General features: G+C 37.1%; 2 protein-coding genes across 2 annotated transcripts; both read right to left on the bottom strand.

Annotated features, from left to right (window-relative positions):
• Positions 1-11,954: 11,954 nt before the first annotated feature.
• LOC139874350 (uncharacterized) lies at positions 11,955-15,574 on the bottom strand. Its single transcript, XM_071861793.1, has 10 exons — positions 15,179-15,574; positions 14,952-15,098; positions 14,425-14,664; positions 14,039-14,191; positions 13,662-13,787; positions 13,205-13,486; positions 12,963-13,058; positions 12,735-12,872; positions 12,365-12,436; positions 11,955-12,269 (listed from the first exon to the last, which is right to left on the bottom strand). The coding sequence occupies exons 1-10, from the start codon at positions 15,572-15,574 to the stop codon at positions 11,955-11,957; spliced, it is 1,965 nt and encodes a 654-aa protein (XP_071717894.1).
• A 1,360-nt stretch (positions 15,575-16,934) lies between these two features.
• Positions 16,935-18,836, bottom strand: LOC139874351 (receptor-like protein kinase ANXUR2). The gene is made up of 3 exons (XM_071861794.1): positions 18,815-18,836; positions 18,136-18,731; positions 16,935-16,982 (listed from the first exon to the last, which is right to left on the bottom strand). The coding sequence occupies exons 1-3, from the start codon at positions 18,834-18,836 to the stop codon at positions 16,935-16,937; spliced, it is 666 nt and encodes a 221-aa protein (XP_071717895.1).
• Between the last annotated feature and the right edge of the window lie 1,671 nt (positions 18,837-20,507).

Raw genomic sequence — 20,507 nt, forward strand, 5'->3', positions numbered from 1 at the left:
ACCTTTATTGATGAAATAAAGGTTATGGTTTGTTTTAAAATGAATGCAGTCTTTGAAAAACGTCTCATATAGAGGTCAAAACCTCGCAACGAAATCAATTAATATGGAACGTTTTTAATCAATAAGAACGGAACATTTCAGTTGGTATCCGAGCGTTGGTCTTAGAGAACCAGAAAATTTGCATTAGTGTGTCTTATCGAGTTTGTTATGATGCATTAGTGATTCTGGACTTCGACCGTGTTTTCTTTAAAAATGATTGCTTAACATTTTTGTTGGAAACTATATATTTTTAACATATGAATATTATGTGATATATTAATCTCTTAACGTGTTTGATATTATGTGATAGATGTCTACCTCTAGAACAAGTCCCATTGACTCACCTAATAATAATGAAGAGTCAAATGTAAATTGGAATGATTCGTGGACTGATTCACAAGTTCCCGAAGAGGAACCGGAAGAAGAGTCGGAACCGGAAGAAGAATCGGAACCGGAAGAAGAATCGGAACCGGAAGAAGAATCGGAACCGGTGGGGGAAATAATAAAACGGTTAAGTTAAAGAGAATCCTCAACCAACCGACCAAGGTTAATTATGGTCAATGGTGTTTCCGCCAAGGAAGCAAAATATTGGGAGGATTACCAATTCTCCGATGAATCGGATTCCGACGAGAATTCCAATGATGTTATAGAAATTACCCCAACTGAATTTAAAAAGGCAAAAGAAAATAATAAGGGAAAGGGCATAAAAATAGAGAAATCTAATTCCAACCCCGATGAACTTTATATGTATCGTCAACCCCCGAAGTCCCTAAGTTGTAACAATGACCCGGGAACCTCTAAACCACCAGGTTTTTCTAAACCAATGTGGACAACGACGGCTCGTATTAGGGGAACATCATATATCCCTAGAAACTTGGCAAAACGAACCAAAACTGAAGAAGAAGAAACGAGCGAGTCGGAATAAGATAGTTGTATTCGTGTGGTGTAACATATGTAATATAGTGTTCTTATGCTTTATGATATATGTAAAAATTGCTTGTATTAATAAGTATTTTTTTATGAATCTAACTCTTGTCTATTTTACAGTTTAAAAACACAAAATGGATAGACAACCCAATATTTTAAGAGACCTACCCGGAGACATGATTGATGAAATCTTGTCTAGAGTCGGCCAGAATTCCTCGGCACAACTATTTAAGGCGAGATCAGTTTGTAAGACATTCGAAGAACGTTCTAAGAATGTCTTGGTTTATAAGAGACTTTCGTTTGAAAGATGGGGGATAGCACATTGGGAAACCCATAAGTTACGATGTGTTTACTTTGACGCATATATTGCGGGGAACCCAAATGCTATTTTACGCAACGGGTTAAGAAATTATTTTGACTCAATATATCCGAATATTGGACTTCGTGATTTAGAAAAAGCGGCTAACATGCAACATAAAGAAGCATGTTATGCTTACGGATTAGTAATGTTCGCTTCTCACCAAAGTGAGAACAAGAACATCGGGCTACAACTATTAAACAAAACGTTTCCACAAGTGACGGAGTCGGTAATTGGGGTAAGAAATGAGGTTTTTAGATTGTTACGGGACTGTTGGACATTACGTAACCCTCGTCCTTTTGACGATGTTACAACACGCTGTCTTATCAACGGCCATAACGGTTATGTTCCACAAGACCAAGGATGGGAAGTAATTCTAGTAAAACCAGAATGCATGACTTGTTTCTGGACGTATGAATTACGTGTCTTTATTGTCTTTGCTGAACGACTTGTGTACTAGCTAGAATTATCTTCACAACTATCTTGTATCAAAGTTATTGTGTGCTATATTTCATGCTTTATGTAAAATAAGCGGTATTGTAAGTTTGTAAAATATTGTATAAAAGTTTGAACGCGAAATATTATTATAATCAGTTTTTCATATAGAATTGTAGTAGTTGAATTGTATATTAGCTACTAAGTATGAACTTAACGGGTAGGTACTACCCGAATTTAAACTTATAAAACGCTAATATGAAGAAAAAGCTTTTATAAATGAGTTCATATTATGCTACGAAATACTATTAACTACTCTTAATATTCTGTATGATTAACTTGTTCCATTTGACTATTTTGAAGGAAATGGCACCGACTACTCGACACACCGTGAATATGAATGAAGAGGAATTCCGTACTTTCCTAGCTTCAAACATAGCCGCAGTACAGGCTGCGCTACATACCAACAATAACCTTGGATCTAGCAGTACAGGAAATCGTGTAGGATGCACCTACAAAGAATTCACTGCCTGCAAACCTTTCGAATTTGATGGAACCGAAGGACCGATCGGATTGAAACGGTGGACCGAGAAGGTCGAATCGGTGTTTGCCATAAGTAAGTGTACTGAAGAGGACAAAGTGAAGTACGCTACGCATACCTTCACAGGTTCTGCGTTAACATGGTGGAATACCTATCTAGAGCAAGTGGGACAAGATGATGCGTACGCACTACCGTGGTCAGCATTCAAGCACTTGATGAACGAGAAGTACCGTCCCAGAACCGAGGTCAATAAGCTCAAGACAGAACTTAGAGGGTTACGAACCCAAGGATTTGATATTACCACATACGAAAGACGATTCACAGAATTGTGCCTATTGTGTCCGGGAGCATTCGAAGATGAGGAAGAGAAGATCGACGCATTTGTGAAAGGATTACCGGAAAGAATTCAAGAAGATATAAGTTCACACGAGCCCGCCTCTATACAACAGGCATGTAGAATGGCTCACAAACTAGTGAACCAGATTGAAGAAAGAATTAAAGAACAGACTGCTGAAGAGGCCAATGTGAAGCAAGTCAAAAGAAAGTGGGAGGATAACGGTGATAAGAATCACCAATACAACAACAACAGCAATTACAACAATAATCGCAACAATTATCCCAACAATCGCAACATCAATCGCAACTACAACAAACGGCCCAACAACAACAACAACAACAACAGCAACAGCAACTACAACAATCATCCCAACAACAATAATAACCGCAACAACAACAACAATCAGAAGCAGCTATGCCAAAGGTGTGAAAAGTATCACTCGGGGTTCTGCAGCAAATTTTGCAACAAGTGTAAAAGAAATGGTCATAGCGCTGCGAAGTGTGAGGTTTACGGACCAGGGGTTAATAGAACGAAAGGAACAAATGGTGTCGGAACGAGTAATGGCGGAGCAAGTAGTGTCGGAGCAAGTTATGCCAATGTAGTTTGTTATAAATGTGGAAAACCGGGCCACATTATTAGAAATTGCCCGAACCAGGAGAACACGAATGGACAAGGCTGCGGAAGAGTTTTCAATATTAATGCGTCAGAGGTACAGGAAGACCCGGAGCTTGTTACGGGTACGTTTCTTATTGACAATAAATCTGCTTACGTTTTATTTGATTCGGGTGCGGATAGAAGCTATATGAGTAGAGATTTTTGTGCTAAATTAAGTTGTCCATTGACGCCTTTGGATAGTAAATTTTTACTCGAATTAGCAAATGGTAAATTAATTTCAGCAGATAATATATGTCGGAATCGAGAAATTAAACTGGTTAGCGAAACATTTAAGATTGATTTGATACTAGTAGAGTTAGGGAGTTTTGATGTGATAATCGGTATGGACTGGTTGAAAGAAGTGAAAGCAGAGATCGTCTGTTACAAAAATGCAATTCGCATTATACGAGAAAAAGGAAAACCCTTAATGGTGTACGGAGAAAAGGGCAACACGAAGCTACATCTTATTAGTAATTTGAAGGCACAAAAACTAATAAGAAAAGGTTGCTATGCTATTCTAGCACACGTCGAGAAAGTACAAACTGAAGAAAAGAGCATCAATGATGTTCCCATTGCAAAAGAATTTCCCGATGTATTTCCGAAAGAATTACCGGGATTACCCCCACATCGATCCGTTGAATTTCATAATAGATCTTGTACCAGGAGCTGCACCAATAGCTCGTGCTCCTTACAGACTTGCACCCAGCGAGATGAAAGAACTGCAAAGCCAATTACAAGAACTTTTAGAGCGTGGTTTCATTCGACCAAGCACATCACCGTGGGGAGCTCCTGTTTTGTTTGTCAAGAAGAAAGATGGTACATTCAGGTTGTGTATCGACTACCGAGAGTTGAACAAACTTACCATCAAGAACCGCTACCCACTACCGAGAATCGACGACTTATTTGATCAACTACAAGGCTCGTCTGTTTATTCAAAGATTGACTTACGTTCCGGGTATCATCAAATGCGGGTGAAAGAAGATGATATTCCAAAGACTGCTTTCAGAACACGTTACGGTCATTACGAGTTTATGGTCATGCCGTTTGGTTTAACTAATGCACCAGCTGTGTTCATGGACCTTATGAACCGAGTGTGTGGACCATACCTTGACAAGTTTGTCATTGTTTTCATTGATGACATACTTATTTACTCAAAGAATGACCAAGAACACGGTGAACATTTGAGAAAGGTGTTAGAAGTATTGAGGAAGGAAGAATTGTACGCTAAGTTTTCAAAGTGTGCATTTTGGTTGGAAGAAGTTCAATTCCTCGGTCACATAGTGAACAAAGAAGGTATTAAGGTGGATCCAGCAAAGATAGAAACTGTTGAAAAGTGGGAAACCCCGAAAACTCCGAAACACGTACGCCAGTTTTTAGGACTAGCTGGTTACTACAGAAGGTTCATCCAAGACTTTTCCAGAATAGCAAAACCCTTGACTGCATTAACGCATAAAGGGAAGAAATTTGAATGGAATGATGAACAAGAGAAAGTGTTTCAGTTATTGAAGAAAAAGCTAACTACGGCACCTATATTGTCATTGCCTGAAGGGAATGATGATTTTGTGATTTATTGTGACGCATCAAAGCAAGGTCTCGGTTGTGTATTAATGCAACGAACGAAGGTGATTGCTTATGCGTCTAGACAATTGAAGATTCACGAACAAAATTATACGACGCATGATTTGGAATTAGGCGCGGTTGTTTTTGCATTAAAGACTTGGAGGCACTACTTATATGGGGTCAAAAGTATTATATATACCGACCACAAAAGTCTTCAACACATATTTAATCAGAAACAACTGAATATGAGGCAGCGTAGGTGGATTGAATTATTGAATGATTACGACTTTGAGATTCGTTACCACCCGGGGAAGGCAAATGTGGTAGCCGATGCCTTGAGCAGGAAGGACAGAGAACTCATTCGAGTAAAATCTATGAATATAATGATTCATAATAACCTTACTACTCAAATAAAGGAGGCGCAACAAGGAGTTTTAAAAGAGGGAAATTTAAAGGATGAAATACCCAAAGGATCGGAGAAGCATCTTAATATTTGGGAAGACGGAACCCGGTATAGGGCTGAAAGGATTTGGGTACCAAAATTTGGAGATATGAGAGAAGTGGTACTTAGAGAAGCTCATAAAACCAGATACTCAATACATCCTGGAACGGGGAAGATGTACAAGGATCTCAAGAAACATTTTTGGTGGCCGGGTATGAAAACCGATGTTGCTAAATATGTAGGAGAATGTTTGACGTGTTCTAAGGTCAAAGCTGAGCATCAGAAACCATCAGGTCTACTTCAACAACCCGAAATCCCGGAATGGAAATGGGAAAACATTACCATGGATTTCATCACTAAATTGCCAAGGACTGCAAGTGGTTTTGATACTATTTGGGTAATAGTTGATCGTCTCACCAAATTAGCACACTTCCTGCCAATAAGAGAAGATGACAAGATGGAGAAGTTAGCACGACTGTATTTGAAGGAAGTCGTCTCCAGACATGGAATACCAATCTCTATTATCTCTGATAGGGATGGCAGATTTATTTCAAGATTCTGGCAGACATTACAGCAAGCATTAGGAACTCGTCTAGACATGAGTACTGCCTATCATCCACAAACCGATGGGCAGAGCGAAAGGACGATACAAATGCTTGAAGACATACTACGAGCATGTGTTATTGATTTCGGAAACAGTTGGGATCGACATCTACCGTTAGCAGAATTTTCCTACAACAACAGCTACCATTCAAGCATTGAGATGGTGCCGTTTGAAGCACTTTATGGTAGAAAGTGCAGGTCTCCGATTTGTTGGAGTGAAGTGGGGGATAGACAGATTACGGGTCCGGAGATTATACAAGAAACTACCGAGAAGATCATCCAAATTAAACAACGGTTGAAAACTGCCCAAAGTCGACAAAAGAGCTACGCTGACATTAAAAGAAAAGATATAGAATTTGAAATTGGAGAGTTGGTCATGCTTAAAGTTGCACCTTGGAAAGGCGTTGTTCGATTTGGTAAATGAGGGAAATTAAATCCAAGGTATATTGGACCATTCAAGATTATTGATCGTGTCGGACCAGTAGCTTACCGACTTGAGTTACCTCAACAACTCGCGGCTGTACATAACACTTTCCACGTCTCGAATTTGAAGAAATGTTTTGCTAAAGAAGATCTCACTATTCCATTAGATGAAATCCAAATCAACGAAAAACTTCAATTCATCGAAGAACCCGTCGAAATAATGGATCGTGAGGTTAAAAGACTTAAGCAAAACAAGATACCAATTGTTAAGGTTTGATGGAATGCTCGTAGAGGACCCGAGTTCACCTGGGAGCGTGAAGATCAGATGAAGAAGAAATACCCGCATCTCTTTCCAGAAGATTCGTCAACACCTTCAACAGCTTAAAATTTCGGGACGAAATTTATTTAACGGGTAGGTACTGTAGTGACCCGAACTTTTCCGTGTTTATATATATTAATTGAGATTGATATTTACATGATTAAATGTTTCCAACATATTAAGCAATCAAACTTGTTAAGACTTGATTAATTGAAATAGGTTTCATATAGACAATTGACTACCCAAGTTGACCGGTGATTCACGAACGTTAAAACTTGTAAAAACTATATGATGACATATATATGGTTATATATATAGTTAACATGATATTATGATAAGTAAACATATCATTAAGTATATTAACAATGAACTACATATGTAAAAACAAGACTACTAACTTAATGATTTTGAAACGAGACATATATGTAACGATTATCGTTGTAACGACATTTAATGTATATATATCATATTAAGAGATATTTGTACATCATAATATCATGATAATATAATAATTTAAAATCTCTTTTGATATTATAAACATTGGGTTAACAACATTTAACAAGATCGTTAACCTAAAGGTTTCAAAACAACATTTACATGTAACGACTAACGATGACTTAACGACTCAGTTAAAATGTATATACATGTAGTGTTTTAATATGTATTCATACACTTTTGAAAGACTTCAAGACACTTATCAAAATACTTCTACTTAACAAAAATGCTTACAATTACATCCTCGTTCAGTTTCATCAACAATTCTACTCGTATGCACCCGTATTCGTACTCGTACAATACACAGCTTTTAGATGTATGTACTATTGGTATATACACTCCAATGATCAGCTCTTAGCAGCCCATGTGAGTCACCTAACACATGTGGGAACCATCATTTGGCAACTAGCATGAAATATCTCATAAAATTACAAAAATATGAGTAATCATTCATGACTTATTTACATGAAAACAAAATTACATATCCTTTATATCTAATCCATACACCAACGACCAAAAACACCTACAAACACTTTCATTCTTCAATTTTCTTCATCTAATTGATCTCTCTCAAGTTCTATCTTCAAGTTCTAAGTGTTCTTCATAAATTCCAAAAGTTCTAGTTTCATAAAATCAAGAATACTTTCAAGTTTGCTAGCTCACTTCCAATCTTGTAAGGTGATCATCCAACCTCAAGAAATCTTTGTTTCTTACAGTAGGTTATCATTCTAATACAAGGTAATAATCATATTCAAACTTTGGTTCAATTTCTATAACTATAACAATCTTATTTCAAGTGATGATCTTACTTGAACTTGTTTTCGTGTCATGATTCTGCTTCAAGAACTTCGAGCCATCCAAGGATCCGTTGAAGCTAGATCCATTTTTCTCTTTTCCATTAGGTTTATCCAAGGAACTTAAGGTAGTAATGATGTTCATAACATCATTCGATTCATACATATAAAGCTATCTTATTCGAAGGTTTAAACTTGTAATTACTAGAACATAGTTTAGTTAATTCTAAACTTGTTCGCAAACAAAAGTTAATCCTTCTAACTTGACTTTTAAAATCAACTAAACACATGTTCTATATCTATATGATATGCTAACTTAATGATTTAAAACCTGAAAACACGAAAAACACCGTAAAACCGGATTTACGCCGTCGTAGTAACACCGCGGGCTGTTTTGGGTTAGTTAATTAAAAACTATGATAAACTTTGATTTAAAAGTTGTTATTCTGAGAAAATTATTTTTATTATGAACATGAAACTATATCCAAAAATTATGGTTAAACTCAAAGTGGAAGTATGTTTTCTAAAATGGTCATCTAGACGTCGTTCTTTCGACTGAAATGACTACCTTTACAAAAACGACTTGTAACTTATTTCTCTGACTATAAACCTATACTTTTCTTTTTAGATTCATAAAATAGAGTTCAATATGAAACCATAGCAAATTGATTCACTCAAAACGGATTTAAAATGAAGAAGTTATGGGTAAAACAAGATTGGATAATTTTTCTCATTTTAGCTACGTGAAAATTGGTAACAAATCTATTCCAACCATAACTTAATCAACTTGTATTGTATATTATGTAATCTTGAGATACCATAGACACGTATACAATGTTTCGACCTATCATGTCGACACATCTATATATATTTCGGAACAACCATAGACACTCTATATGTGAATGTTGGAGTTAGCTATACAGGGTTGAGGTTGATTCCAAAATATATATAGTTTGAGTTGTGATCAATACTGAGATACGTATACACTGGGTCGTGGATTGATTCAAGATAATATTTATCGATTTATTTATGTACATCTAACTGTGGACAACTAGTTGTAGGTTACTAACGAGGACAGCTGACTTAATAAACTTAAAACATCAAAATATATTAAAAGTGTTGTAAATATATTTTAAACATACTTTGATATATATGTATATATTGTTATAGATTCGTGAATCAACCGGTGGTCAAGTCTTACTTCCCGACGAAGTAAAAATCTGTGAAAGTGAGTTATAGTCCCACTTTTAAAATCTAATATTTTTGGGATGAGAATACATGCAGGTTTTATAAATGATTTACAAAGTAGACACAAGTACGTGAAACTACATTCTATGGTTGAATTATCGAAATCGAATATGCCCCTTTTTATTAAGTCTGGTAATCTAAGAATTAGGGAACAGACACCCTAATTGACGCGAATCCTAAAGATAGATCTATTGGGCCTAACAAACCCCATCCAAAGAACCGGATGCTTTAGTACTTCGAAATTTATATCATATCCGAAGGGTGTCCCGGAATGATGGGGATATTCTTATATATGCATCTTGTTAATGTCGGTTACCAGGTGTTCACCATATGAATGATTTTTATCTCTATGTATGGGATGTGTATTGAAATATGAAATCTTGTGGTCTATTATTGTGATTTGATATATATAGGTTAAACCTATAACTCACCAACATTTTTGTTGACGTTTTAAGCATGTTTATTCTCAGGTGATTATTAAGAGCTTCCGCTGTCACATACTTAAATAAGGACGAGATTTGGAGTCCATGCTTGTATGATATTGTGTAAAAACTGCATTCAAGAAACTTATTTTGTTGTAACATATTTGTATTGTAAACCATTATGTAATGGTCGTGTGTAAACAGGATATTTTAGATTATCATTATTTGATAATCTACGTAAAGCTTTTTAAACCTTTATTGATGAAATAAAGGTTATGGTTTGTTTTAAAATGAATGCAGTCTTTGAAAAACGTCTCATATAGAGGTCAAAACCTCGCAACGAAATCAATTAATATGGAACGTTTTTAATCAATAAGAACGGGACATTTCAGCAGTGCTGAGGACTCGTTCCTCTTGCTTCTCCTTTACCTATATAACATTAGGATCCACAACCCGGGAAGCGTAAGTAATTTGGTCACCGACAAAGAAGATAGATTTTTGATGTGTTACTATTCCCTTGGCGTAGTTGTAAGTATCGATAATCTCTCTCATTTTTAACTTATAATTGACCTTATTATAATTGAACACTTTTGACCTGCTAAAATCTATGTAGGTTCGATCATTTTTTCAACATTGTCGCCCGGTAATCATCGTCGATGGTGCGCATTTGAAGGCAGGGTACTCGGGGACAAATTTAGTTGCCGTTGCGATGGATGGCAATAATGGAATTCTGCCATTAGCCTATGGAATTGGTGGCGGCGAGACAAACGAGGTTTGGTCATGGTTCTTAGGCAACCTAAGAGATCATTTAATGAGTTGTGGTATGAGTGATCGTATTTCAGAGCTTACTTTTATTTCTGATCGTGCTGCTTCAATTGCACATGGTGTTTCAACTGTGTTTCCTGAAGCCTTTCACTGTTTTTGCGCACGTCATTTGTTTGGAAGCATCAAGACTAAATCTAACAAATTCAAATATTTTGAATGGAATTATTGGAAAATGGTGAAAGCTTACCGTGGGTCGGATTTTGAGGATCATCTTAGTGGATTTCGAAGAAGATTGAGAGCGTCTTACAATTATTTAGAACAAGTTGGTTTCCACAAATGGTCCAGAAGTAGAGCTGAACATGTTAGGTATTCATACCTTACTAGCAACAGTGTAGAGTCTGTTAACGCACTATCCAAACATGCTCGAAAACTACCTGTTTGCATGTTGTTTGAGTTTTTTCGCGCTTCAGTACAAGATTGGTATTTCAAACATCGCAACCAGTCGGTTAGTCTTACTTCAACGGTTACCCCATATGCTGAACGTAAACTAGGCAAGAGGACGAGAAAATCTAGAAGATGGCAAGCAATTCCATAGACAAACAATCTAATAGAAGTGAGAGATGGCAGAAAAAATGGAATGGTTAATCTCGACGATAAAGTATGTTCATGTGGGCAGTGGCAGTTAACGGGGATACCTTGTTGTCATGTTATTGCAGCAGCACGACTTTTTGGCGTGGAGGATGTTACTCAATTTGTATCACACTGGTTCACAACTCAAACTTATATAAAAACGTATTTGGAACACATCCTTCCTTTGACCCATCGGTCAGAATGGTCGTATCCGTCGCCCGGCGTTTTACAAATTGTAAACCCTCCCTTTAAGGAGAAAAGAGCCCCTGGACGCCCTAAAAGTACAAAACGTATTCCGTCGAAGGGTGAAGATAATGAAAAAACCGTAAGAACTTGCACTCGTTGCAAAAAAACAGGTCATCGTAGGGATACGTGCACAACTTCTTATGACCGAACAGGTGAATCAACTTCTAAAAGGGTAGTAAAAACATCGGCCTCAAAATCGAAGAAGGGTAAGGACTTTTAAGGCATATCAGTCTCAGTTTTATGCAACGTGCAATTTAGGGAGCGATAATTAGTAACACTATCGCATTTGTTGTAATGTCAGTTTTATTTTTAACTTATTGTTGGATTTTGTTAGTTGTAATGTATTGTTGTATTTCCCTTGTATTCTAGGTACCTACTGTGTTATTTTATGTAATAAATGTAATTTGTTTTACAACACACGCAAGGAAGCAAATCACTTACTGCGTACGCAAGGCTTTGCTTGAGTACGCAAGGCTTTGCTTGCGTACGCAAGATAGACGAAAGTATACACACGCAAGGACGCAAAATCTTGCTTGCGTACAAAAAACAGCCAAAAATATGTACACGCAAGGACGCAAATCTAAGCTTGCGTACGCAAGCATAAGCTTGCGTCCTTGCGTGTAGTGTCAAATACAACTGTTGCAAAAGTGAATTTACCAACAACCTATTTACACCATATTTGCATACAAGACCTGCTACATATTAGCTACAATGTATCAATCAACCTGAATCTCTACTGGTGGAGTTGGTGGCGGCGGTTCTTGTGTATCAAAACGTGCATGAAAAAACGTCCTTGCCATTTTGTTTCTATACTGCTCTGCAGCCTTTTTAGCATCTCCAATGTTGTCAACCTCCTCCCTTCCATAAATAATCCTCTCCATATGTATGCATACCCAAACCCCACAATCACCATGACCACCGGTCTGAATTGGCACAACGGGACCAGGTTCAATCATCAACTCCACACTCTCTTTATTTTCATAGTATCCGACAATTTGGGAGTCTTGCGTCTTGTTAAAATAGTCAATCGCCTTCAAGTACACTGGCAAGTTGTCACCCAAAATCTTGAAAACTGCGTCAAGTTTTTTTCACTGACACATCCGGGTAAACTGTCGTACACAAAAACCTTCATTTCTTCTAACTTCAACTGAAGCAGCAGGAAATGTTCTTCGTCATAAAAATGTATTGGGATCAAGACCTGTAACAGAAAGGCAGAAAGGTTAAAACAAAATAACAGACGCAAGGATGCAAGATAAACCTTGCGAAGACCCAAAACATACGCAATGGCGCAAAGTCAACCTTGCGACAACGGGACGCAAGGACGCAAGATAAACCTTGCGTAGCCAAAACACACGCAAGGCGCAAGGTTGACCTTGTGACATAGACACGCAAGGACGTAAGGGAGAACTTGCGTCCAGTAACCAAGACGCAAGGTCGCAAGAATGTCCTTGCGTCTGCTCCAGAACAACAAATGCTGTAAAAATTCTTGTGTTTACCTGATCACAGTCAGCCCAAGATGGATATAGGTTAACACTGCTGTCTCCAAGTCCAATTAAGTACATGTAATCTGGAGGATTTTGGCCAATAATTCCTTCTCCATCTGTTGTAGATTCCTCCTGTGTGCCCACCTCCTTCTGAGTATTGTCAAAATAAGTGTTGAACCTCTCAAACATGTTCAGGAATCCCAGTGGCATAATAGTCCATCTAGAACTACCCTTAAGTACCTCAGCTGGAAACTCAGGAGTGGCATAAACTTGACTGGCTCGGGGGAGAAATCTCTGACGATATCTCAACAGAAATGTAGCCCAGCCGTCAATGTGCTATAAATATAACAAGTTAACATATACAGTGTAACCTTAGTATAATTTATAAATTGTATAAAATTATATAAAATTAACAAAAGAATAACAAAATAACAAACTTACAAACTTATCAAGTTATCCAAATAACCAGAATGCCCTAATGCCAGTAATCGAAGCCAAAACTCTTGATTTATAAAAATGAATTGCTCATTTTGAAAGATGAACATGCAACGCGTCTCTTGCTTGCTTTCAATCATTGTCTTTGGATCTTTTGCTGGACCTGCATGCTTTCTACCATCTCTCCAGGCATTAGGTGGCGGTGGTTGGAGAGTTCCTTGATCATTTATAAACCTGTCAATCATCCCCCAAATTTCTTCCTCAGTAGCCCAGTCTTGTTCCTTTCTTTTTCTCTTAGTCACTTTAACAGGCTGCTTATCAACACTAACCTACAAATAATTATGGGAAACAAGGTTAATATAAATTAATTCAAACAGACGCAAGGACGCAAACATAATCTTGCATGTGTGGAATACACCACACTCAAGGACGCAAGAACAACCTTGCGCCTAAAAGATAACAGACGCAAGGACGCAAATGTTTGTTTGCGCCAGACAAACTCACCTCTGCTGCTGCATCTGTGTCCATGGGTACCACATCCTCATTAATTTGTTGTTGACCTTGATCTTCTTCAGTCCCTAACTTTACAGCATTCATGCTTTCCACTTTCTCAATCACATCTTTTGACAACTGAGTAAAATACAAATGCTAACTTAGTAAACAACAATACGCAAAGACGCAAACTCAACCTTGCGACAAGCCCACGCAAGGACGCAAGTACAACCTTGCGTGCCTAGAAGCCAAGACGCAAGAACACTCTTGCGACACGCAAGGACGCAAGGCATGTCTTGCGTCCGAGACAGTAACAGGAAACAACATTAAATAGCCTTTGTTTATTGCAATAATTTAACATACAACTTTTTTAATTTGCTGGGCTGTACCTTCTCAATGGGTTTTCTGTACCCAGGTGTTGTGAATGGGGACCTTAATACACCAGTTGGCTTTCTTTCTCTGATTCCACATCGAATGTGCATTGGAGACGGCCTTTCAGTCTCATTATCAGACAAAGATCGATTGAAACACATATCATCATACTAAACACAATAAATAACATAAGTAATAAATAAATCAATTCAATTAATACCAAAATAATAATAAATAAATCAACATAAATCAATTCAATTCAATGTACCTGATATTGTTGTTGTTGTTGTTGCGATAAAAGTTCTTCGTGTTGCATAACAAGTTTTTTGCAATCAATTAACTCTTTCTCTTGTTTGTCCACCCGCTTTGTCAACAATTCTAACATACGATGTAAATTGTGTACATCGTGAAGGCCCTCTGTATGAACATCTTCTATTGAATGCTTGTGGTGTGTCTGCTCAGACCCATCAACAACTGGATCATCTGTATCAACTTCATCATCCTGGACCTCAACCTCGATCTCATCTTCTGGTACCTTTCCTCCTCTAAAGTACACGTCACTCTGAATCCACCATTGACAACTCTGCTCTGTTTCAGTTGGCTGCAGACCACGAAAAGGTCTCTTTTTCTTGGGACACTCATCCTACAATTAATTATTAATTATTTAATTATCAAATAAGAATATTAGCAGAAACCAATACGCAAAGACGCAAAGAAAAGCTTGCGTCCGTGTACGCAAGGATGCAAACAACGCTTGCGTTGATGAACAAAATCACACGCAAGGACGCAAGGTCCACCTTGCGTCTACATAAAAATAAACGCAAGGACGCAAGGTATACCTTGCGTCCATACCAGAACCTGTCTGTAAACAGATAACAGATAAACTATGAACAATTTAGGATAGGCTAACATTTTAAAAATGTAACTAACCTGAATATGTAGGAGTTTAAGGTATTCAGACATTCCAAATGACTCGGCAGATGAACGCTTCCAAAAAAGAGCCCTCGGTACTCCATTCTTGTCAGTCTTTTTTGCAAACGGTTTAATGGTACGACGGTAAGACTCGAGAATCCAAATCTACAAATAATAAAACAATTAATTTAATTTATGTTACATCTTAAATATTAACATTAAATAACAAATATTCAACCATTTACCTTGAAAGCCCACATAAATCCCGCCAAAGTGTACGCCTTTCCACTCTCTAATTGGCTTTCACGAATAACAAAGCCTTCACTAACCGCTTCGTAAGTTGGCTCCCAAATACGAGACCCCCATGGGTACTGATTAACACGTGATAACTCTTCGACTAGCCATAAAAACTTTTTATTCACAACATGGATCCCTTGTTTACCCATAAAACCTCTCTCTACAATCAAGATAATTGCTAATCGCACCACATCATCGTCACTAATACAGCGGTGATCAGATTTTAAAAGCATCTTTTCAACATCACTAATCAAAACATTTTGAGAATCTTTAAAACCCTTAAATAAACGTCGTCTAATAGGTGCGGTCTGGACGTCATAATTCTTCGGGATGTAATGTGCCATGTCCGTCCGGCTACTAAACAAAAAACCCGTCACAAGACAAAATTCACGGTTACCAAATCTAATCGAAAAATTGTTCTGAAAATGAAACCATATATCCTCATGCTCATCGGGGTACTTAACATTATCCAGTCTTTCCTGCCACACACTCTTCCGTTGAAGCATGCAATGTACAAGCCCGGGATCATTACCAAAGTATTCTAGATCTAACCATGGACCAAAACACGTTTCTTTAAACTTTTTAATTTGATTCTCAGTCATGACCTTCTTCACATCCCCTATAACGCTCAACTTATTCTTCATCGTTAACTTTCCTTCCACAAATCCCTGCATAAGTAACTTTATAATCAGCAGAAAGTACAAGGATGCAAGGACGCAAGATAAAACTTGCGTCCGTTTAATAGACCAACGCAAGGACGCAAAGACATGTTTCTGGAGACACGCAAGGACGCAAATATAACCTTGCGTCCTTAACGATGCGTACGCAAGCACGCAAACTAGGCCTTGCGTCTGATTAATTTCCATAATTTTACGAGCAGTTTATGTATGTTTCACTCGACCATATAACCTAAAATACAGTTGCATGTCATAAAACAACGATTGTACTTCATTAAACACAAATACACCTCGAAGAGACATTTCATCGAGCAGTATGTGTGCACATTTATACAATTCGCATCGAACCCAAAATAAACTGATAAAACACACATAAATAACAAAGTAATCACTAACCTGGGTGCTCGCCATCGTAGAGAGGTTGATTCCTTGATTATTAGCTTGATTACCTCGTGAAAACCCGATTTATTTTGCGTGAAAACCCTAATACTTCGTGTAAACGCTTGTAGGCTAGAATAAGAGGTCACGGTGGTGGCAAGAGGGGTTAGGTGGTGGTGGAGATGATGAAGGAGGAGAATCTGGTAGTAGTAATGGAAGCGATGAAGAGGGTTTGCGTTTGTGCTTGCGTTTTTGCGAATCGCCTGTGTTACTGTTTATTTGCGTGTTTGCGAAGTCGGATGAAAGTGTGGAGTGACGGGTTTAAACATGTCATTTAACCGTGATTTTTTTAGAAGAATACGCAAGGACGCAAGGTCGCAAGGAACCTTGCACCTTGCGAGGGCATTTTGTCAAATTTTTTTTTTTTTGGCTCTGGTGCAAGGGGTAAAAAATATTTGGGCATTTTGATGATAATCCCCTAAATTAACGTATGATGTAAACAAGATTCGCTATAAAGTCAATAGCCCTGAATTGTAATAGTAAATAATTGATAATTGGGTAGATTCTCTTGGGCCTAAAGTTTCTTTGGTTTTGTGAAAGATCAGGGCTTGCAAATTTGTCTTTAAACAAAAATATGAGCCCCCAGAAATTATGGGCCATGTGCAGTTACTCGGGTTGCACTACCTTTGGGCCGGGCCTGATCATATACATTTACGCCGACAGAATCAGCATCATTAGTTTCACATTAAGGGGGTGTTTGGTTCGTGAGATTTCGTGGGATTTGGAGGGATTTGCATTTCAAATCCCATGAAATCCCATGTTTGGTTGGAGGATTTAGTTTGAGGGATTTGCATTTCAAATCCCATGAAATCACATAGATGAGTGATTTGAAAATCCTTTGTATATATGAGGGATTTGAAATCCCATGTTTTACGTTTACGATTTACGTTTCGCATTCACGTTTTGGGTTCACGTTTCGCGTTCACGTTTCGGGTTCACGTTTCGGGTTCGCTTCCGGGTCCACGTTCCGGGTTTGCGTTTCGAATTCACGTTTCGGGTTCGCTTTTCGGATTTGAGTTTCGGGTTCGCATTTCGGACTCGCGTTTCGGGTTTGCGTTTCGGGTTCACGTTTCGGGTTTGCGTTTCGGGTTCACGTTTCGGGTTCGAGTTTCGGACTCGCGTTTAGGGTTCGAGTTTCGGGTTCGCATTTCGCGTTCGCGTTTCGGGTTCACGTATCACATTCGCATTCCCGTTTTGGATTCACGTTTCAATTTCGGGTTTGCGTTTTGCGATCACGTTCCCGTTTCGGGTTCGCATTACAAATTATGAGATTTGAAAACCTCGAACCAAATAGAAGATAGGATTTCGAATCCCAGGATTTCAAATCCTGTGGGATTTCAAATCTTGGGATTTGAAATCCTTGAACCAAACGCACCCTAACAAGTTCATCAAAATTATATCAATCGCAAAGGCGCGCTTGTTCCAAATACCCCAATCAACTGACAAAAAAATTAATCCCCCTTTCTTGATGTACAGGCCTATTGGCATACAATTTAAATTAACCAAAATATATGAAAATGATGAATTCGGAATGATCATATCATGATCTTTGAACAAGATCTACACTGATCCCATTTTAGTTTCATACAAGATACAAAACAAAAAACATATAAACGATGCCAGCACAACAGAAAACACAAGATGAGCGACCATTATTCAATGAAACAATTCTTCTTGAATCAGCCGAAATTCAAACAATTCTAAATAAGGCCCATCATATCAAAGTTGTTTAATAACGTACAAGTTTCAAAATCTAAAAATTACACAAGTTAAAAACTACAATAACTTACTTGTAATTCCAATGCCTTATTAAGCTGTTCCAAGACTTCTTTTGCTTTTGGTCGTTCTTCTCTTTTCACATTTAAGCACCGGTAGGCAATCGTCTGAAATGTACTCAATGCTCCCGGCTTGATCTGTGTTTTTATTTCCTCAAACACAACGTCATCTTGTATTCCCTTTTCAAATCGGTCTTTAACAAAAACTGGTAGATACACACCTTCTTGTTCGAGGATCAAGTATGTTGACCTTCCACTTAAGATCTCAAACAAAACGACACCAAACGAATATATATCAGACTCTTTGGTTAAGAAACTCGATTGCACGTAAAGTGGGTCCACGTAGCCCGGTGTGCCGCATGCACCATCGATCACGTAACCAGTTTCTTTATTTATTGCACTTATCAATGAAAGCCCAAAATCATCAAGTTTTGCATTCCATTCACCCGTTAGCAGAATGTTCTCAGTTTTAATGTCCCTATGTATCACTGTTGCTTGTTTACCGACTCCTCTATGAAGGAAATCCAATGTGATCGCAACATCGATGCATATTTTAAGTCGTCTCACCCAAGTAAGACGAGCATTGTTCAAATGCCTATCAAGACTTCCTCCTGATGCATACTCATAAACAATGATTTTTTCATCTTTTTCATCACAATATCCTACAAGACCGATGATGTTATTGTGCTTATACTTGAAAAGAATTTGAAGCTCATTTTGAAATTGTTTTTCCCGCTGCCCACCCTTTACATCCAATAGCTTTGCAACAATTGTATAATCACCATGTGGAAGTTTTCCTTTATAAACCTTCCCAAACCCTCCTTTGCCGACAAAATTTTTATCATCAAAATTTTCTGTGGCTAATTGTACATCTTCAGGTGAAATCCTGAGGGGGTCTTTATGATTTTCCTGTCAAACATGACACCAATTAAATTAAAAACACATGCATTATATCAAGAAAAAATTTAAAATTTCTCCCTACTTTTGTGCTGGTTCTCATTTGAACCTTGGAATATATATATATATATATATATATATATATATATATATATATATATATATATATATATATATATATATATATATATATATATATATATATATATATATATATATATATATATATAGTAGAGGGATCAAATGAGAACCATTTTGAGAATGAAAACTCTGAGAACTAAGGTAGTCGAGCAAAAAGTGGGACGCGGTCGAACAAAAATTGTTCTAGTCGAACAATTTTTATTTTTTGTCTTTAGATGCATTTGTTTGTTTCGTTCTACATTTTATGTAGAACAGGATGTAGAACAACATGTAGAACATGATGTAGAACATGCTGTTCTACACTTGTTTTACATCAATTTTCATCAAATTAAGTTAGGGTTTAGATTTAGGGTTTTAGGGTTTAGATTTTAGGGTTTAGGGTTTAGATATAGGGTTTAGAATGAGTTTTTTTACACGAACAGTTTAGAGTTTTGGGTTTACGGAGTAAACCCAAAACCCTAAACCCTAAATCGGGCTAAATAAAAAAAAGTTGATTTTGATGTAGAACGTGTGAAACTCGAACAAAAATGGTGAAATTCGAACTAATTTGGAGAAATTTGAACTTATTTATGTTCTAAAAAATTATAATTAGAAGAAAATCAGGTCCAATTTAAAAAAAATTTGAAAATTCGAACATGTTCTACATTTTTCTGTTCTACCTTATGTGTTCTACATTGCATGTTCTTCATTTTCACCAACTCAAAAATTTCTCGACCATGAAAAATTGCTCGACCATGAAAAATGCCCTAATTCGAACCAATTTTCGTTCTACAAATTTGTAGAACCGAACCAAATTTTGTAGAACCAAACAGAATTGTATAACATGTGATTTTTATGCATCTGATCTTTTTGTTCGATTAACCACAAAATTGTTCGGCCGCATCAATTTTTTGTTCGATTATGAGTTCTCAGGTTCTCACAGTACAAGTGTTCTCAGTGGATCCCTCCCCTATATATGTGTGTATATGTGTATATGTGTGTATATGTGTGTATATATATATATATATATATATATATATATATATATATATATATATATATATATATATATATATATATATATATATATATATATATATATATATATATATATATATATATATATATATGTTCTAAAAAATTACAATTAGAAGAAAATCAGGTCCAATTTGAAAAAAAATTGAAAATTCGAACATGTTCTACATTTTTCTGTTCTACCTTATGTGTTCTACATTGCATGTTCTACATTTTCACCAGCTCAAAAATTTCTCGACCATGAAAAATTGTTCGACCATGAAAAATGCCCTAATTCGAACCAATTTTCGTTCTACAATTTTGTAGAACCGAACCAAATTTTGTAGAACCAAACA

This window comes from Rutidosis leptorrhynchoides, chromosome 11, assembly GCF_046630445.1.
Source record: "Rutidosis leptorrhynchoides isolate AG116_Rl617_1_P2 chromosome 11, CSIRO_AGI_Rlap_v1, whole genome shotgun sequence".
NCBI lineage: Eukaryota > Viridiplantae > Streptophyta > Magnoliopsida > Asterales > Asteraceae > Rutidosis > Rutidosis leptorrhynchoides.

Excerpts from the sequence above, each read along its gene's own strand:
- LOC139874350 (XM_071861793.1), bottom strand. The coding sequence starts at position 15,574 with ATGGCACATTACATCCCGAAGAATTATGACGTCCAGACCGCACCTATT. Across the intron at positions 14,665-14,951 it reads TTAAACTCCTACATATTCAG|GATGAGTGTCCCAAGAAAAA; the intron begins GTTAGTTACATT and ends AATTAATTGTAG. Across the intron at positions 14,192-14,424 it reads ATACAGAGGGCCTTCACGAT|TATGATGATATGTGTTTCAA; the intron begins GTACACAATTTA and ends TATTGTGTTTAG.
- LOC139874351 (XM_071861794.1), bottom strand. The coding sequence starts at position 18,836 with ATGAGCTTCAAATTCTTTTCAA. Across the intron at positions 18,732-18,814 it reads GAGCTTCAAATTCTTTTCAA|GAGGAAGTCTTGATAGGCAT; the intron begins GTATAAGCACAA and ends AGTATGCATCAG. Across the intron at positions 16,983-18,135 it reads ATAAGGCATTGGAATTACAA|GCCCGGCCCAAAGGTAGTGC; the intron begins GTAAGTTATTGT and ends GTATATGATCAG.